The sequence below is a fragment of the Anopheles merus genome, chromosome 2R, assembly GCF_017562075.2.
Source record: "Anopheles merus strain MAF chromosome 2R, AmerM5.1, whole genome shotgun sequence".
In the NCBI taxonomy this organism is placed as follows: domain Eukaryota; kingdom Metazoa; phylum Arthropoda; class Insecta; order Diptera; family Culicidae; genus Anopheles; species Anopheles merus.
Window position 1 is genome coordinate 9,165,791 of NC_054082.1, and position 18,826 is coordinate 9,184,616.

Genomic DNA, 18,826 nt, shown 5'->3' on the forward strand with positions numbered 1-18,826 from the left:
AATTAGTACTAATCCACAGACACATTCTTCGCACTGCCTCATCACTTACCTCTGAACAGTGAAAAGCAACCAGGACTACAAAGTACACAACCGATCATGTGCTCCGTTGCCTTCTGCAGCCAATGGCCGATAGCGTACTCGAACTTCTGGTACCATACCATCGGTCCCGAGCCGATCGGATGAATACGCCCACAAGCCGCACCCAGGTTCTTATTCTTCTTCATCAAATCGATCAGCAGCGTCACGGCGCTCGGGTTAAAGTCGATATCACCGTCCAGCGTCAGCAGGTAGGTGTTTTCCGCCATCACCTCCTTACGGTCGACGGAAATCGGCAGCTCCATCAGCCGGTGGCCGAGCAGATAGTACATGTACATGACCTGAGACCAACGCTTACGGTGCCGGATGCGATCCTTGTCCTTCAGGTGGGCAATCATCTTCGTTTTACCGGGCAGCGTCCACACAAGTCGTCCACCGTACGGTGTTGGGTACTTTTTGGGCGGTCTCAATCGAATGTTGGTCTGATGCACTTCCGAGGCAGCTTCGTCGATGGTGTCGACAAGAATCTTCACGAACCGATTGCACTGAATGTCCTCGTCGCTGTGGTCCGAAATTTCGAACGCGTCATCGAAGAAGATGTGCGCTGTTTGGGAGTTGGAAGAGAAACGATAGAAAAGTTAGTTAGTTATAGAGATTTCACTTGTCTGCTGACTGCGACTTACTTTCAAACTCGTAGTAATCGGGATCAACAATACGAAGATACTTCTGAGCCACGCGTCGTGCGCACTGGTCCTCGTCCATACGCATGATCGACTTGAGGAACACCATCATCTCCTCCTTCGTTTCGTGCCAAAGCGTGGCGCAGGCGTAGATGCGCGTGATGTGATCGGAGGACTTCACGCTCGGGCGCGGCAGGGCCGAACCGTCCGTGTGCACCGAGATCGTTTCGTAGTACTCGTCGCCCTTCTCCTTCTCGATCTCGGCCAGATCCTCCGTCTTCACGTCGGCCTGATCGTCGCGCCGGCGGTTCATCGCCATCGACTGGTCGATCAGCAGCGCGCTGTACATCGGCGTCACGAACAGCTTCTCCGTGTTGGCCAAACGTTCGCACTTGGGCGTCCAGATGTGCAGCGTGATCCAGGTTTGCGAGAGCAGCCACAGCAACCAGGCCCACGCCATCTGGCGTGAGGCGAAATCGTTCAGCCGGAAGACGGGCGGACTCTCGAAGAACAGATAGTCGGGTATGGAGCCGTGGAAGAAGCACGGATCATCGTTGCGAATGCCGCACGCAGCAATGAGCAGCGAAATCGCAACCGGCACGGTTAGATTCACCGGGAAAGCGTAGCTGAAACCTTGAATAAGGATTTTGCACGCGAATTTGCCGAAAATGTAGCACAGATAGGCGGCCAATATCTGGATGATGAGCACGTACGTGACCGTGTTGTAGGCAGCATCGATGTCGATCGTGTCTACCGCTTGCGCAGCTTCGACCAGATCGGGCAGGGCGGAACTGAACGGTAGAGCTACCTCCTCCACGACGATCTTGTGCGGACCGTACCCAGCCCCGAAGAGTGAGAAAAGATTGGCCACCTCATCACCGCGCACAAACAGTATTACGCTTACGAAGCAGAACAGCAGCAGAATCTTCCAAACCGAAAGGAACATGTAGGTAAAGTAGCGCGTTTGCTTGAGGTCCTCCTTCACGCGACCAAGCGATCGTACGAACGAGAAGGGGCTCTGTGGTGAGACGTAGTTTTCCCACCAGCCGCAAGATGTTAGCAGAGCTGACACTGGAATCAACCAAAGCACGGGACGATTCTCGAGCAGCGGCCAGACGATGAAGCCGGTAATTTGTGCCGCAATCGCAGCCAAATCGACGATCGATTTTACCGCCCGTTTGCCTTCCTTGTTGGTGCGCGAAAACAGACCCAGCATACCTGTTGAGGGATGGAATGTTTAACTGACTTGCTGAAAATGGTTTGGTCGTTCCTACATACCCGGTATAACACACAGACAGTTGGTCAACATTGCACCCTTGACGGAGTCCACCTCGGGCAGCACGACGAAGAACAGCAGCACCAGCCCGATCGTGTGGAACGATTCCATCAGGAAGACGAGCAGAAAGTGCGATTTGAGCGGTTTCTTCATCGACTTGAAGAAGCAGATACGCGTCGACCGGATGAAGGTGCCGATCTCGGGCACGGCGAACGCTATCATCAGCGCCCACATCCACGCTATCCGCTCCTCCTCCGGCAGCGACACGATGAACGATTTGTCCCGCGCCAGATCACGGTTGCAGTAGGTAATCTTCCGGTCGCGGCGCAACTGCGACGACATGAACAGCACGCAGCCCTTGGCCACGACGCCACCGAGCAGCACGATCACGAAGGTGATGAGGTAGGCGAAGATCTTCAGGATCTTGATCGTCAGATCGAGGCAGGCCTGGTCCGCCATCGAGCCCGTATCCTCCTTGATCGGAGGATCCCGGAAGACGTCCCATCCTTTCGTTTCCTGCACGGTGCGCTGACTGGAATTGAGGAGGGGTGAGATATTAGATTAATGGCGGAATTACTACGCTGAGTTCACACATTAGTCGGACACTGTTATGATTGCAAAGTTGTCTCCGAAGCAGTAAAGTGACGGTGGTCACGGTTCGTTTCCACGCAGTGTATCGAGACAGCGAGGTCACGACATTTTTTTGTGCGGAAACAGTTTGTTTTGTTATTGTTACGACCCAATGTTATTCGACGTTAGCTTTGTGTGTTTTGTCATGGAGCTCTCCTCCAAAATATTGAAGTCTCAACTTCAGCATGTCCGAATCGCATCACATCATTTCTCTAATCTTCGTTTTGCTACTGATACTACTAAAGTTACGTGCAATTAACCCATTTTGCTGTTCACAAGTCACTAGCCAAAAGCTTCACCAGCTTTGAGGTACCAAACATTCGATATCGTACTATCGAATCAACACGCACCCGTGAGCACGATACTGTAAATCACTTTCGTTTACTACAGCGTTACAAATATGCGTGCCTACCACCTGCCAACGATACTACACTGCTAGAAGTGAAAGTTTCTCTACAAAAGGAATGCGTGTGTATCAATCCTCCCCCCCCCCCCTCCCTCCCTCCCAAAAACAATGACTTCCCATCAATTCCAAAGACCAACAGTTTGGGCTGTTGGATTGTCTAGCTGTAAGGATTTAGCATACATGAGATATTCGTCCTCGTCGTCGATATCGTTAGCCACCCGGCAATAGTGATGGCTCTGATAGCCGATGTAGTTGTTAGCCTCTGTTCCGTTGCGCTGCGGCTTGGGAAGCCCCGGCAGCGCCATCCCGTTCATGGCCGTCCCGCTGGCATTGCTGCTGGGCGTTGTTGGGACCGATGCTGCTGGCACTGCAGCACTGTTCACTTTCCGATACATTCTGGTGCCATGCGGAGGGTGGCTTTCGATTGATAGCACCTATCTCCCGAACAATCTCAGTTGTATCCTTAGATAACGCAACTTCAACACTATAACACTTTCTCAAAGATACTGAGATCACGCTTAATTCAACACAGTTTCGCTATTCTTATAGCTTCCAAAGCACAAATTTCGAAGTTTTCTGAAGTCACTGGGCACACCAGTGAAGACGAGCAGGCACCATCGATCACACGCCGACTTTGCACAAACCGCGAAGGGCACAAACGGTCTCTCGTTGCTTCCGATCGCAATGGATGAGCCGGACTGAGCGCGTCTTTCGCCTGGTGGCGTTTGGCTTGGTCGGCTTTCAATTGGCACCGGAGTGTTGATTGGCCAAGCACGCCACAACAGCAGCACCAGCACCACCACCACCAACAACGACAGCGATCGCCTCACCGTGTCCATCCGATCACAGGGAACCGATCGAAGAAGCATGCCGTTTCGGTGGGTGACCAAAAAGTAAACGCACTTGACCATACGGTGGAAAACAAAACAAAACGCAACAAAAAACCGCGCTGCCCATCGCTAACAATCCTTCCCGCTATATTTTTTTTTGTGTATGTCTGCTTCGCAGTTTACTGTCGTCTCTAGCCATCCTTTTTGTGCGATTTTTCTAATCCACAACCACGTGCTGCATTCGACAGTGAGAGTGTGTGTGTTTAAACGCTAACCAGAGTGCAGCAGTGTTATGTGCTGATTGATTGAGCAGTGTTATGTGCGCTATGCTGATTGATCGATCTATGCGATTTGTACGCAACAGCAACCATTTGGCCGCGGGAAGTTAGGCGTGGTGAATAGCCGTAGGCACCGAGCTGCACATGCGTCTGGCATTTTCTCCACACATTGTTCGACCAGGTGAAATGCTGTTGCTATACATGCTTTCCCATCCAGTGTGCACTGAGCGTAGATGGGGGGTGTCTTTGTTTTAACAGCTAGCGTAACATTTGATCGGTACGTGGCAAAGAAGGGATACATTTCAAACATTTTCGATGATGGTTGTAGCATTTTGAAGCATTCTAAAATGCCCATTAGGAAGTGTGACGTTGCTGAAGTATCGCTTAAGGCGTTTGCATGTTTTATTAATAGTGACTACCCGTTCGTCATTCGTTCCGGCTCGCTTACCCTTCCCGGATACAATCGAATTTTTCAAGCCACACAACACACGTACCTTCCGACCAAAATCGGCTGCGAATGGCCGCACACGTGTTGATCTGCCCGAAATTCTTCACTTCTGCCTCACTTCTTCACGTTAAAATGTGCAATATTTTTAACTGAATTCAAATTAACGCTGCTGCCGCTATGCGCTAGTTTCTCCACCATCTCGATCGTACGAGCGCGGTTACATAAAATCGCTGATCGCGGTGGAGCAAGTTTCGATTAAATTTTGAACGATTTCAGTTTGCCGGCTGTTGCTTATTCTTCTCTCTTTCTTTCTGAGCCGTACGAGTGGCGTTTGAAGGGTGAGAGTGAGATCATTCGATTAAGTTTTTAAGTAACGCAATGTAGCAACGAACTAGTTAGTGCCGGTCTCTCCGTGGTCTCTCGGTAACGCAATTCGCTTGACATAATGCAATCGATTGTAAAAATTAAAAGCCAACGCTGTTTGCACGAGTGAAGGGGGTAGTTTTTGTGTGATGTGGTGCTACCGCTTCCGCTTGCTCCAAAGAGGACAATAATAATTCGCATGCCCATATCTCAAGCATACCTGCACGAGCAGAAGCGAATGTGCAGTCATGAGACGGAGATAATTTCTTACGTCAAACCGTGTAACCAAAGAAATGGAACTTTGAAAATCGTACACCCAGCTATATCATGTTCTGTATTCTCTAGATTTTCATTACCTCTGTTATTACTTCTCCCAAAATCTTTGAGTCCAATACCCGTGTGGTAATTGCTGTTAACAACTGTTTATCACAGCTCAACTGCCATTACTGAACGTTACGTACAGTAGTAGTAGAAGTCTTCCGTGCATTAGCACCAAATAACTATGCTCATAAAATGGCAGCGGGTCTACCTTCTCAGACCTTCTCAAGCAACGTATCATCATCTTTGCCTGTGCGGGTGCAATCCACCCCAAACCGAGAGAAAGAGAGTGAACTGAACTCTGCACTTCGGCGCGGTAACGCCTACATTCTTAGACCAGCGGCCAACGGGTCTTGGTTTGGTGGCTGTGGCTTGTTGATCAACAACACGAACCGCCGACGGTCGATCGTAAAAGTGTTGGGTGACGATTGAATGAAGTAACAGCACTGCTAAACCCCACACACCGCACCGCACAAGTTGCATAACGATCGCTCCTCACAGCCATCGCCGCTGCTTCGCTGTCCGTCCACCGCAGTCGCTACAAATGATGATGTTTATGCTATCCCACGGATTCGGATTCGGAGGTCTAAAGACGAACACCGCGGTGGTATAGTACTGCTGCATAATTGTTGTTGAATGCAGCGTCAAAGCAACTGCCCGGGCAGCTGGTTGGCATAAACAGCGATGCGAAAAGGGGAGGGCTTTGCCGAACAACAGCCAAAGTGCATCTCGCCGGCTCGCTGTTTGTGCGGGCGCTTGTTGCACAGATGCTGCTGATGGTAACAGATTAGCCCGTCGTTGTGTGGCGCTTGCAATAGCGCGGGCTGAGCAGAATGCAGAAGAAGATAAGACCCCGCGCTAGCAACTATCTGTGTGCGGATCAGTGCTGTGGTGTGCGCTGCAATGAAGATGAGCGTGTTGCTCTGTTCTAGCCAAGGTGGTAGTGCCAGAAGCCCTGAGAAAGCTCACCCAAGATCCGGGTTGTGACACACTTTTTGGGTGGCTTCTTTCTGCGGCATTCCCAAACTTGACCGCTGACAGTAGTGGTTCCATGCTTTGCCCCATGCTCCCCACGCAGCACTAACACACGCAGCTGCAAAACGGCACGGCTGCGCATATGGATGGCACACAAACCAACTGGAAGCTATCAAATCGTCAACAATCACGTTTGTTTCGTGCTAGTGGTGTGGTGTACTGAAGACAGAGAGAAGCAGAAACAAAAAACAAACACCGCAACGATCAAACCGAACAAGGTCGAATTCATTATGCACAGTTAAGCGATGGTACATTCAATGAGGGGTAGCTTCTTTCTTCAGGTGCGTGATAGACAGCAACAGCTTGGTGGTTACGTGAGGAGAAAGCTGACATGCTGCCAAATCGTCTCTCGGAACCGCGGCACCACACGGTCGCCTTCTCTTGCCAATTTGTTTGGTTTTGATTGTGTATTTGGGGGTGTTTGAAGGTAGTCCGAACGAAAGACTTCAACGGAGTGATAGGCAACGAACGCGCTTTAGAGTGTTGGTTTAGGTTTGCTTTTTTTTAAATTAATTCATAATTCTTATCGTTCTTCAGCTAAACCGTGTTAAATCATCACTTACCTTCCTCCATAGATGTCATGCGTCAAGGGCGTGCTTTCGTCGTCGGAAAAGTTGTCATCGCTCTCGTTGGGACCATTTGCCAGAGGTCGATGTCTGATAGCAGACATCTTCTCGGCTTAAGCCTCTGCAAAATGAAACGGAAAGAAAAGAAAAAGGATTATTAGTTTGCTTTCAAACGAGGATGATGTTTGTTTGTTTGCTTTGTGAGCTTAGGTTAACCACAACGATCTTAAATGCTGTTGTGCCTAACGTTTTTCGACGTTCAAAGTATACATGCGTCTGCGGAAAACCAGATTGTAGCAGCAAGCAACTGGTCAAACTAGTGACATTTACACCCCAAAAGAACCTGCTGAAAAGGGTAACTAATATCTCAATGGTGTGGTTTCCGAAGAGAGAAAGAAACGAAACGAAAGACACGACTAAAAGATATTCGAGAACGTCCGGTCTAGCGTAAAGGTATCGCTTTGCTCAAGGTCATGATGGGCTGATGATGGTTTATGTATCATATATCATACCAGCAGTAGTGTTGTATTATGAGAAAAAAAGGGTCAGCATTTGCTGCCAAACCGCAAATCCAATATTCTCTGCAACTGAAAATGAATGACGACATTACGCTATTTACAGCGTCTTGTGGGGCTTGTGAACGGCTCATAGTTAATTGTGTTCCAAAACGAGCCAATAGATCATTTCAATCAAGCTCAACGTACAACATTGTTGCGAAAGAAAATCACTTTTGCCGCTGTGAATAAGGGCAGAGTTACAGTAGCCGAATTTTAAGAGCTATGGTTCCAACAACAAAAAACTGAAGCGTTACATTCCAATAGTTTCAATAGCCTAATCCACCTCAAGCACCACTTCAATCAGCCACACCTTTTCCTTATTAATAACAGTGTCGTTCGTTGCTATCACGCACACACAAAAAAAGGTAGAAGTCTGCATGACTTTCAAGAAAACAAGTTCCGTGCTAGAAATAACATAAACCAAACCCATTGCCACCGGGATCCATTTGGAGCGTCTGGTTGCGGTCAGTATTGTAAGGTTTGCCCAAAGCCTCAAACGCCATTTGGAGCACTGTAAATCTTTTGCTATCGCTAAAATACCTCCTATCCTTTTGGCGAAGGGTTCACTTTGCACGGCACGGTAGAGAATGGATTGGATAGGATTTAACCCCTTGCTGCGTTGCTGGCTGGCTGGCTAGTGACTCATGCACCAATTGCTCTTGCCTACAGGGCGGACGAATACGAATGGACGAATAGTGCTGCGGCTATGGCGACGCCAAAATCCCACGCAACGCGCCGTTGTTAAACCTAACGAGCTGTGAACGGCCTAACAGATCCGTTCCCTTTTTGCCAACGATCGACGAATAATTGATCGACATCACACGCAGCTGGTCAACCGTTTCGGGCCGTTCATTGCTCTTCTTAAGCATTGGAGCGTTGTGTTGTGGAAAATGTTCTTTTCGGACCAAACCAAACCAAACGCCCCGAACCTGACCGGTCATCATCCGTCTTACCGTGCTAATAATTCATTCGCATCGGAAGGAAGGTGAACGTTGGCGGTGTCGTCGTCACCGTGTTGTACCTCCCCGAAAACCGATCAGGAAAACCCTCTGTCACACAATGAACGGAACAAGAAGTGTGCTAACTTCCTGCTTCCGAAACTGAGGTGAACAGAATCGCCCAATTACGCCACTGAGAATGGGTTTTTGTGTTCCGTTCGTGAAGATGCCGTGGTGGGTTGAACTTGAACCTCGGGTTTGAACCGCATTGAGCAAAATGCGGAGGGGGGGATGTGGGTAGTAGCTTTTGGGTGGCATAAAACAACGATGAGAGTTGCACAGAATAGAATGAAGGTTATGGGTGGAATGCGGAAGAGCTGCCACTAACTGACGTGGGGAAAAGGTTGAAAAGGTGATGTAAAGAAAGTTAAAGACACGTGTGGGTCTCATGAACAGTTCGGGGTGGAGAGAAGCTAAAAAAGGCAAACTGTTTTATGATGTGCTGTTTTGTCTATATTGTATCACGTAGGAGTTTCCGATCAAAGAGAGAGAGTGCTATTAACAGTAATATAGTTGTTGGCTCTATCTTGAATATTAAATTATGTCTATACCATTCCTTTAGATTTAGCAAGCATCTCCTCCAGTTGGACACAACAAACTCCCAATCAATTCCTGCACGCCCTCAACCTTTTTTGATTTGTATCGTTCAGCCAGCCGCCAGCTGGCCAACAACACTCCAACGCCACCAGAACCGGTTCCACTGCCACGCAGGAGGACCGAGAACAACGCCCGGCACAGAACACTTCCTCCTTTCTCGTGCGCTCATTGTACAAAAATGTGAACGGCCGCTCCAAATAAAAAGTCGATTCCCTTTCCCCTGAGGATCATGCTCTCCAAGTGAGATTTATTTGCTCCCCAGCAGCAGACGCGTGCGGCGTACGCCTTGCAAGCCGTTGAACTCACCGTTCTGCTCTATTCTTGCGTCTTCCACCTTCAGGAAGTGGACGTGTGCAGTGGACGATCGGCACATTCTGATTTTAAATGTCAGTAAACTCATCCCAACCCAAGCGCCCAAGCTTTGACCTTCACTCGGCTGGATTGCTGGTCTGTGCGTGCAGAGTTGCGACACTGGGTTCGGTTTAGGGTGGTGCTTAATTTCAAGCCCAACCCATGTCCAACCGATGTCTGGAAGTCTGTTAAAACAAGAGACACCAAGTCCTTTCAGAGGTGGGTTTTTTTCTTGCTGCCTCGCATTCCTCTCCGGTAGGCTAAAGCCATTAGTCAATCGATCGGTACAGGAAACCGGCGATCGCTGTTGCAGCAGCAGCAAATGCGAAGTTCGACGACCAGTACACACGGTCCTGCTGCTTATCGGTGATCGGCGAATAGGCAACATAAATTGCAGACAGGCAAAGTACGAAACCGAAGAATAGTACAACGAAACATAATTCTACGCAGGCTAAAACGTTGAGAGTTGAGACTTTCAGCCGTATAATACCCTTTCCTGCTATGTCCTGCACTCGTAGTTGTCTGCTGGTTGGAGTTGGTTGGACTAAAAGATTTACCGGTAATCATTCGACGAGATCTCCCTGCCCATTGCTTATTTCTTGCTGCCCATTCTGCCGTCCGATCTTTCCCCCTTTTCTTACTTCTAAATGTACAAACGAGGTCGTTCTGCGCTCGTACTTCTACAACGAACAAAAAAAAACCGACGCAAAACGCAACCAACTCGATCGCTGTCAATCGATTTATACTCCCTTTTTTATAAATGTACCAGAAGTGCGCACAGTTTTTTTTTTGTTTCCTTCACACATTTGCGCTAACCGCTGCAAGAGAATGGCAGATATAATTTAGTTTGCCGCGGTTTCATTTTTTTTTGCACCCCGCGATCTGCGTCACTTTGCCAACTTCCTTGGGGTTGCTGCGCTGTGCTGCGCAATCCGTACCGGGGCCGGGCGCGTTGCGATCGCGCCGTTGTCATGCCGGCCAGATCAATATGCAACCGAAGCGGGGTTGGGTCAATTAAAATGGTGCCACGTCTCAACGGCACCTCCCCGCCTGCGCTTCGGCTGCTCCGTGCAGTTGGAGCAAAAGGAGCGTGAGGTAGGTACGTGTGCTTGCTCTTACGCTCTGGATAGGTTGCAGACTTTCGATTTCTTTAGCTCTCCTGTACACACCATTTGCATTGTAGCTCGCGGAGGCTTCGAGGTTGTGGAATGTGGAGGTGAAGGAAGTGTTCAGTTTAATTGGAATGTGGTTGTGTCTGATCCTTAAAGAGCCGTGATAAATGGGGCCAGTTTTAAGGAACAGGAAAAGGAATCATGTTACTAATAGGAAGAGTGTTAAATGATCATCTAGCGTTTTGTACATTGGAGTTTAAAAATGACGCTTAACTATGTCGCTTTACTAGTCATGATAACTACGGGAGAAGGTTGTTGTAAATAAATAATGGTTAGCACATTAGCACTCTACTTGTTATATATGTGATTCCGTGCAGTGAGATACATAGTAGGACACTGCTTGATGTATAATTAATGTATTCTGCATCTCTGCTAAGGGCGAAGACTCATTAATCAAACAGCACCTTCCAGTACTGCCCGATCGGAAAAGGGCGAGTGTGGAATTTACTTAAGTTACTGTCCCTTGCTACTCCCTCTTTCTTACTATTCAATAGTATTAGTAAGATCCGACTCGCACCACGTCATGCTCTGGTGTGCAGTGTGTGATCAAGATCGGTCCAAGCGTTGCGGACGACCTTGTCTTCATATTCTGCACGCTCTGTTGCCCCCAGGGCTTTCGCCTGCACTGTGTGAACTCCCAACGTAGGGAGGTTCTCAACCTTAACGCTGGTAGCCGCACGCCCGTTGGAAGTTGCAGTCAGAAAGTAGTCGAAAAGCGCTACCCAACCCAACCTTTGCCATGTCCAAGCCCACGAAGCAACCGAACTGGTTTCTTTGTTGGCAAAATGTTCGCCTCTTTGCAACGTTTAAGTGCGTTCAGCTCAACTCTTTTACGAATTTCGAGATCACAAACAGTAGTACTGGAGGTTGTTTCAGCTAGTTTTGAATGATTTGCTCCTTAGAGCAGAACACATCAAAACCTTAGAGCGACATCATCATTAAGTCGTCATAATCTCGTTCAACGAAAGGCGCAGCACCATCAAACACGCTGCCAGACGATGAGGTGCAAAAAGAGTGCCCAAAATGTCAGCATTTATCTGTGTCCTCTATGGATTTAGACGCACCGACAGCACACCGTTTGTTAAGGTGAGTGTAAGAGCACACACAGACACACCGGTTGCATACGAAATTATGTCCTCCGGAAGGTTACCCATCGCGGGCCCTAGAGCCTCAGCATGCATTAGGAAGAGCAGCAGCGGATCGTGGATACGTTATAAAAGAGCAATTTGATGAGCACGATTTCCATTTCGGGCTTCTTTGCGTTGTGTTTTTGCTGACAGGTTTTATGTCTTCTCGGAGGTAGGCGAGGGGTCGTTCTAGTGCACTCTCTAGGCATGGGAATTACGGCGATGACCTCCGCTGGTTCGGCCTAGCAACACACGTAGCCCACAAATGCCCTCTTCTGCTGCACGTACGCAAGATGATTAGGATCTCTGCTCGCTAGGCAACACATTGCGTGAGTGTTGCGTGCTGGGCGGCTCTATTTCGGAAACGAAATGTATTTCGTTTGATGAGTACCCATCCCGCAGACACGTTTCACTCTGGGAAAGATGTGCGTTTTCTTTTAGAAATAGAATAATTAATAATTGGATGAAGCTCATTCACTACTTTGTAGCCTTTGCAATAACGGCTTCTGATCATTCAACCTGTGCGCGATAGCGTCACTATAGCTTTTAGTGTTGTTTTTTAGATCTAAGTTTTGAACAAAAAACCAGTACTGCCAAAGCCTAAGTAGAGCCCAGCCAGCCGTTCAACTTGGTCGACAAGGCACTAAACAACTCAAAAAAAGAATAATAAAAACAGAAAGAAAACCAACGTCAACCCAAGCTACTAGGGGACAAGCGTCTCGGGCGTGTACTGGATTAATTTCCTCACTCACGCCTCAAACCCAAGTGGAGTGGTCAAACCAGTTTTCTAGTTTCGTCCGGACTTGGCTCGGTCCAGCTGCCCTCTGCTGGCTTGAGCCATTTTTGCTACGCTTCGAAACCGATCGCTCACGAAAGCGATAAAGGAAACAACTTTTTCTTTCGTTTCGCAGGCGAACGAGAGAGCCCGTGGTGCACAATCACCACCGTGCACAACGGGCACAACGGGCAAACCAAAGCAACCCCAAACCGGCCAACGTGTCCGTTCAGGTGAGGGGGAAGTGAGTCTTGTCTTGGATATTCGCCACTGTTGCTGCTATAGCACGAATAAAAAGGTTTCAACGTACATTGGCGGCCGAACGTTGGCGGAACGCTTGGATCGCATGCTTACGGAGAGTTGCTCCATTTGCTTAACGGCAGCAACGGCAGAACTTGCTGGACCGTAGTTTTGAAAGTAGTTTTCGGGTACATGATCAACGCCTACAGGAAATGGAAAGGAGTAGTGTACACGTTGTATAAATACAAGTATTTGCTGTCCAATATAGTTCCTAGTAGATGATAAATATTGCAAATTTTCTGGCAAATGATCTTTAAGGCCAGCAGATTGTTTGCCCAGACTGTCATTAGAAAGGGCTTAGTTTCGCTTAGCTGCCATTCAACAACATGCTCTGACCATTGTATTTCAGTTTTCCTAACGATCCTCTCCTAATGACTGTACAAAACCACCCTTCCTCGGGTATTCAGATTTCGCGTGCCTACTTCTAACATGACGAGCTGTGATGATCAACACGATGATGGAGCGCATTGTTCGCGCGCAATACCGTTAGAAGTGACTGTATGTTACTGTAACACATTGTTACGGGCAGTAACATTAGACTTGTGTGCGCACTGCCCCATTGCATGGCCAAGAAACGGATGCCGGATCCTCGCGATTCCATTTGGGTCAAGGATGATCATCGTAACGGCATTTGCGATCATTCTTAATGGTTCTGTTATCTAGCACCTGTACCGGACGTTAGATCATTAGTATTGCACGCTGTGCTTGGGTAGTAGTAGATCGTTAAGACACGTCAGCAGCATCTTTGGCGGTGAATCATGTCAACGATTTGTTCAATGTTCAATGTTTGCCCCAAAACAGTTGCAATTTCTCTATCACTGATGATCTTCTGAAGTTTCTTCGCCAAAAGATGCTTCTTTTTTGTTGTTGGAATCAGCCATCTTCTCGTCTGTCCCATCACGGTACGAACCAAGCGTGTTTGGTCAGGCATGAAGCAAACGGATCGAAACCAAAACTTTGTTTTATCGCGATCAAGCCCACTGAAGATGACCAGTTTCAGGGCCGCAGCATTACCATCGAATGGTGATGAACCTGTTTCCCAGCCGAAAGTTTATCTGTCTGTGTGTGTGTGTTTGATCGTAAACACTTCTTCCATCGCAAATATCATCGCAACCTTGGCGGCACGACGGTCCGATCGAATGTCGTAACGCACTGTGTTTGGCTATCTTGCTGTCGTTTCGTAGCAACAACAGCAGCATCAGTAGCTTCCGTGGAAAACGAAAGTGAACCTGACCAGCAAAACAAAACGAAATAACACATAAAAAAACTGATGTGATAAACTCATCTCGAAAGGAAGCGGACGAAACCGGAAGATCGATCTAAAACGGGATGAGCGCGATTGGGATCTTCAAGTGAAAACGGAAAAACGGAACGGAGAAAGCCACCACTGCCTTTTGTAGGCGTTTGCGGCTTTTTCTCCGCATTTTCTTCACATTTTCCACCGATTGGATCACAGTTCACTGTTGTTCATTTTGCACATTGGGGGAGTGTGTTTGAGTGTTTGCCATTGCGATCAACCGGATGTTCCATAGGGTGGCACAGACACATCTTTGCATCAATGGCCGTTTGTTGAACTTTTGCAAACGCTTCCATATTTACATTGGCAAACAACGTGAGGGCGATTAAATGTATCGCAAGTGGAATGGGTGGAATCACTGTAATGGAGCAAACAGCTGGAGCTGGTAGTGAGGTTTGAGATTGTTGATTGAGCGTGAAAGACTCTTAATGTTGTTTTGCTGGTTAATGCCGATTGATTGGAAAGGACAAAGCGTCATACAAAAGGGTTAAAGACAGCTTTTTTTCTCTGAAGATCTGAACGCATTTACAAGTGAATGGGATGTAAAATAAAGCACTGACATCCTAACAATTCCCTAATTCCCTAAATTCTCCTAATTTCAATAAGCGCGATACCAGTCATGAGGCAGCATTTTTTGCTCCAAAAATGGACCATCATTTCTGCTTCTGCCTCCCTAGCGACACATCCTTCGCCTTGAGCGCTCTCACCATCATTACTGTGCTGCGTCTCATCAAAGCTGACCAAGCATTTGAATACAGCTTACCATACACCCACCATCATCATTATCCTACCCCAGTAGCAAGGTCGCGCCGAATGCTTCATTGTTTTAAAGGCTTCTACTCCCAACGACGAAAACCCTCGACCGCGCTACCGTTATGGTTATTAGCCGTTTTGGGCACCTCAGCATTCAGCTTCCCTCCAATAGACTAGCAAACGCCATCGCCGTGGTAACGCACGCAAATGACACGCAAAACAAATGGCGTGGCAAAATGGTGTTACACATTACCGGCATAGCTCTCACCAGGGCCAGGGTAGACCAGTGGGCAGGGCAGCAGCCGTCTAACATGCTGGACAGCGCATTTTATTTGCGTACCGATTCAGCGCAAATTGCACAATCCGCCACGCCACGCAAGCGCGAGGATTCTTTGAGCGATTGTCTACGCGACGGCTGCTAGACCAGCCCGTGTGTGTGTGTCGGTCTATCTGTCTGTCGCCCATTCATCAGCACTCAGACCTCGACTTTTGGACACTGTCATGTATTTTTTTTTCTTCTCACTCTCTCTCTCTCTCTGTTGGCTCAACTTTCCAAACGGCCCAAAACAGTGGAATTTTGTTTTTGAATGTTAGCAGCCTCTTGCAAACGTCTGTGGGAGACTGTGTATGAGCGTTTAATTTTAATAAAAAAATCCCCCCATGATTATACAGCGCGGTAGAGTGTCCATTGACGCTGATGTGTTACGGTCAAATCCATGCAGTGCGAAGAAGAAGGCTAGAGGGGAACGAGCTCTCCAACGACTTGCGGTCGATGCTGAACCGATCTTGAAGAGCTCCGTGGGGGGCTTGCTGAGGCAATTCGATCGGATCGGAGGTCACTGGATCTCGTTTCGGGTGGGGTCAAGACGGGTTTGGCACAAATCAATTCTTCAAACCGACCTTCATTATTCACACACGCGCGCTGCTTGGAGGCGATCGTCAGCATTCACCTCAAGATCGTAGAACTTTCCTTAAGCAGGGTATGCATGTGTCGAAAAATGCACCCATTATACGCAATATTCAGATTACAGCATTCAGCAGTGTGCTGTTGATCAGCAGCTTACACTTATTGTAACAAAACATGAGGCACAATACATTATATCACTCGTGAGAATCGCAAAGCACTGTTGCGAGTGCCACCACCACTGGTAAAGACAAAAGTGTGAACTCTGGCTCTGGCAGCGACCGCTGTGAAGTGATTTGTGTACTGCCCTGCACTCCCAATATATGCCCGATTAGCGTAACAAGATGGCTAACACAACGGGGCTGTTTCTGTGCAAAACTTAAGACACTTCTTCTGCATTATCATACTCATTGTGTCTTTGATCTCTGATGATCATATTTAGAAGCAATCTCTCCAGCCGGCGATGATCGCAGCCTAAATCCTTTCCCTTCCAACCCTTGTCCACCCTCTCTAGCAGCATAATTACATGCGTGAATGAAACTGGCACACAAAAGGAGGAGGGCGTAACTCTTAGCGTACCTTATAATAGGTGAAAATTTCTTTTCCTACGAAAATTGCATCCCTCAGTCGGCAGTCAATACAGCCTGAATGGGGATGGAGCGGGTATTTCGTCGAAACGTTCACCCGAAACGCATCCAGGCCACCGAGCGCACTAATCATCGCCTGTTATTGTTATTTCTAATCGAGAGCGTAATTGTGCGGGATTGATGCACTCCTCGGGCTTTTGGTGTTCGTCGCTTCTCCGTTTCGCTTCCAGCAATCAATCTATCGCAGGAGGCTACGCGTGCTCGAAGGGAAAGCGGTGCGTGAAAGCGCGAGCTGCGCACGCGCACACACATGCTCTCGGGCGCATCAGCTGGCGTATTATGTTGCAGACGTTTAATTTGTTTTCTATTTTTCTATGAAGCTTCCCTTACGTTAGCATAAAGGTTGGTGAGACTTCAATAGACATAGTGTTGTGGAAAATTGTGCATCTAAGAGTAGTTTGAATGAGAGATTGGGACCTATCACTTATTGTTGTTATTTTGTTTTAACTCACTCGTCTAACTATCTCGATGAAATGTTTCTTTTCTCAAGCTTTGAGCACAAATTGAACTATCACTTGAAGGCAGATTTATTTTCAATCGCAGGAACAACCGAGAGCACAAGAAAAATGCCTCCAACGCTGTGTACGCTTTTGCTTTGACTGATAAAACCCCTATTGCACGGCATTGTGCCGAGTATGCCGTAGTAATGGGTGGTTCTTCCCAATTTCTCGCCTTGTTTCACCCAAAACAAGCGCTTCATTGATCTCAGAAAAATGCTCTATTTACACATCACTGGAAGAAACCTGGATTGGGATGTATCACGCTACCAATACGACCCGGAACCAATCAATGAAAGCTGCTGTATACCGAGTGCGATACCTTGAAACGATTCTTACAAATTTTCCCAAATTCCACGAATTAGTTCTGATACTAAACACTGATCGTGAACCATTTTCTTTCATCCTCCTGCGATCACGCAAGTTTGGTTTGTTTGTTTGCATTTGTGTGTGACTTTGTTTTAGCCGCTTTCCACCACAACCGATTATCCAACATCTCTCACTGGTGATGCTGTCACCTGTATTTTAACAAACTTCTCTCTTCTCATTCACACCCGTTGCGGTTTATCGTAACCTTTTCATCGGGTTTCACTTTCGCATTTTCGGAACCGTTTTGAAAACCGGCACGGGGAAGAAGTTTCCACCGTTCCGTCCCGGTTCGCGCGCTTAGGTCGACGATCTGTTGCGCGCGTTCGCGTTGAACCATCTTCATCCACTTTCCTACGACTCCCTGCGCGATTCACCAGCTCTCCTCTTTCTTTATTGCTTTTCGCATATTTTAGCTCCCCATTTTGCTGCGTGTGGCTGTCTGCGTGAGGCTGTGTGAAATGATTTTCACTTTTCAAATCTCCATCGGGAGGAGTAGCTCTTGCCGAGCGGACCGTGTCGGCCCAGTGCGGCGAGCATGATGTCTCTTACGTTCATTGAAGTTTTGGCCTACTTGGTGGCTGGAAATACGCTACTCGCCTGACGGTGAAGAGTAAGAAAATGCCCCCAACCTGACCTGTCCTAACTTTGGAGGTCGTTGATTCGTTGTCGTTGCTTAGAGTTGAAGGGATTGATTACTCTGCAATGATCCATTTATCAATGTTCGAATCTTTGCACTCAATTCCTTCTCCCACATGACGTCAGTGTATTTAATAAGCATATAAGAAAAAAACGGGTCTTTGGCTTAAATTATTGCAGATAGCAGGGCCGTTACGATGCCATTAGTACTTTCAGAGTGAGAAAGACAGACTCCCTCATACATCGGGTTCAATGGCAGCCTGCTGCACAAAAGCCAGGTGCGATATTTCTTCGTACATGCAAAAAGGCCTTCCCTTTCCTTTCCCCCCGCAAAACGCACGCCCCTCTTGGCCAGTTTTAGAAACAATTTCACTTTTCTAGCAGCGTTTCATTTTCGGCACATTTTCACTTGTTTCATGTGTTTTTCGATTTAATGGGCAGAGTCGATCCACTGCTTCTCTTGGTGGATGAGGGGAGTGCTGTGTGGAGTTTACTGACGCCGCCCCGGCGGCCCATTACTTGTAATTGCCGTCTGCCGCGTGCCGGTGAGAAGAAAGTAACGTCCTTTCTCTGCTGCACAGTGCCGTAATTGGAGGCTTTGTGTAGCTTTGGAGGTTACTTTGCACTGCACAGGTCAAAAATCCCTTTTCAAAAGAGTTTGACGTGTTTGGTGCATTGAAGCGGTGTGCATGATCGTTGATCTAAGAAGAGGAGAAAAAAAGAAGAGGAAACCGTTCTCAACAGAATTCCAAACTGTCTTTGTTCATGCATCCTTTAGATTGTGGCGAAATACCAGCAGACCTTAGTAGAGGAAACAAAGTACTCCGTGATCGTTATCCATGTCGATCCACCCTTTGGCTTACAGCTTACATGCCATAAAGCCTTGAGTGCGCCAATCGGCGCACAAGAAGGTTATGGAGTTAATAAAATTCTTACGACCCGGGTCTGTTCAAACTCGCACCCGGATCACCACTTGTGAT

At 47.7% G+C, this 18,826-nt stretch overlaps 1 protein-coding gene across 8 annotated transcripts in view; it reads right to left on the reverse strand.

The window, feature by feature from the left end:
* LOC121587920 (chitin synthase chs-2) overlaps positions 1-18,826 on the reverse strand; it is a 28,999-nt gene that overhangs the window by 5,945 nt on the left and 4,228 nt on the right. For all 8 annotated transcript variants that reach the window (XM_041905262.1, XM_041905263.1, XM_041905264.1 and 5 more), the window contains exons 3-6: positions 6,864-6,987; positions 1,995-2,524; positions 720-1,934; positions 50-640 (exon numbers count right to left, since the gene is read on the reverse strand). In XM_041905262.1, coding sequence (XP_041761196.1) covers positions 50-640; positions 720-1,934; positions 1,995-2,524; positions 6,864-6,970 — 2,443 coding nt within the window. In that variant the 5' untranslated portion in view covers positions 6,971-6,987. The remainder of the gene's footprint in view (positions 1-49; positions 641-719; positions 1,935-1,994; positions 2,525-6,863; positions 6,988-18,826) is intronic.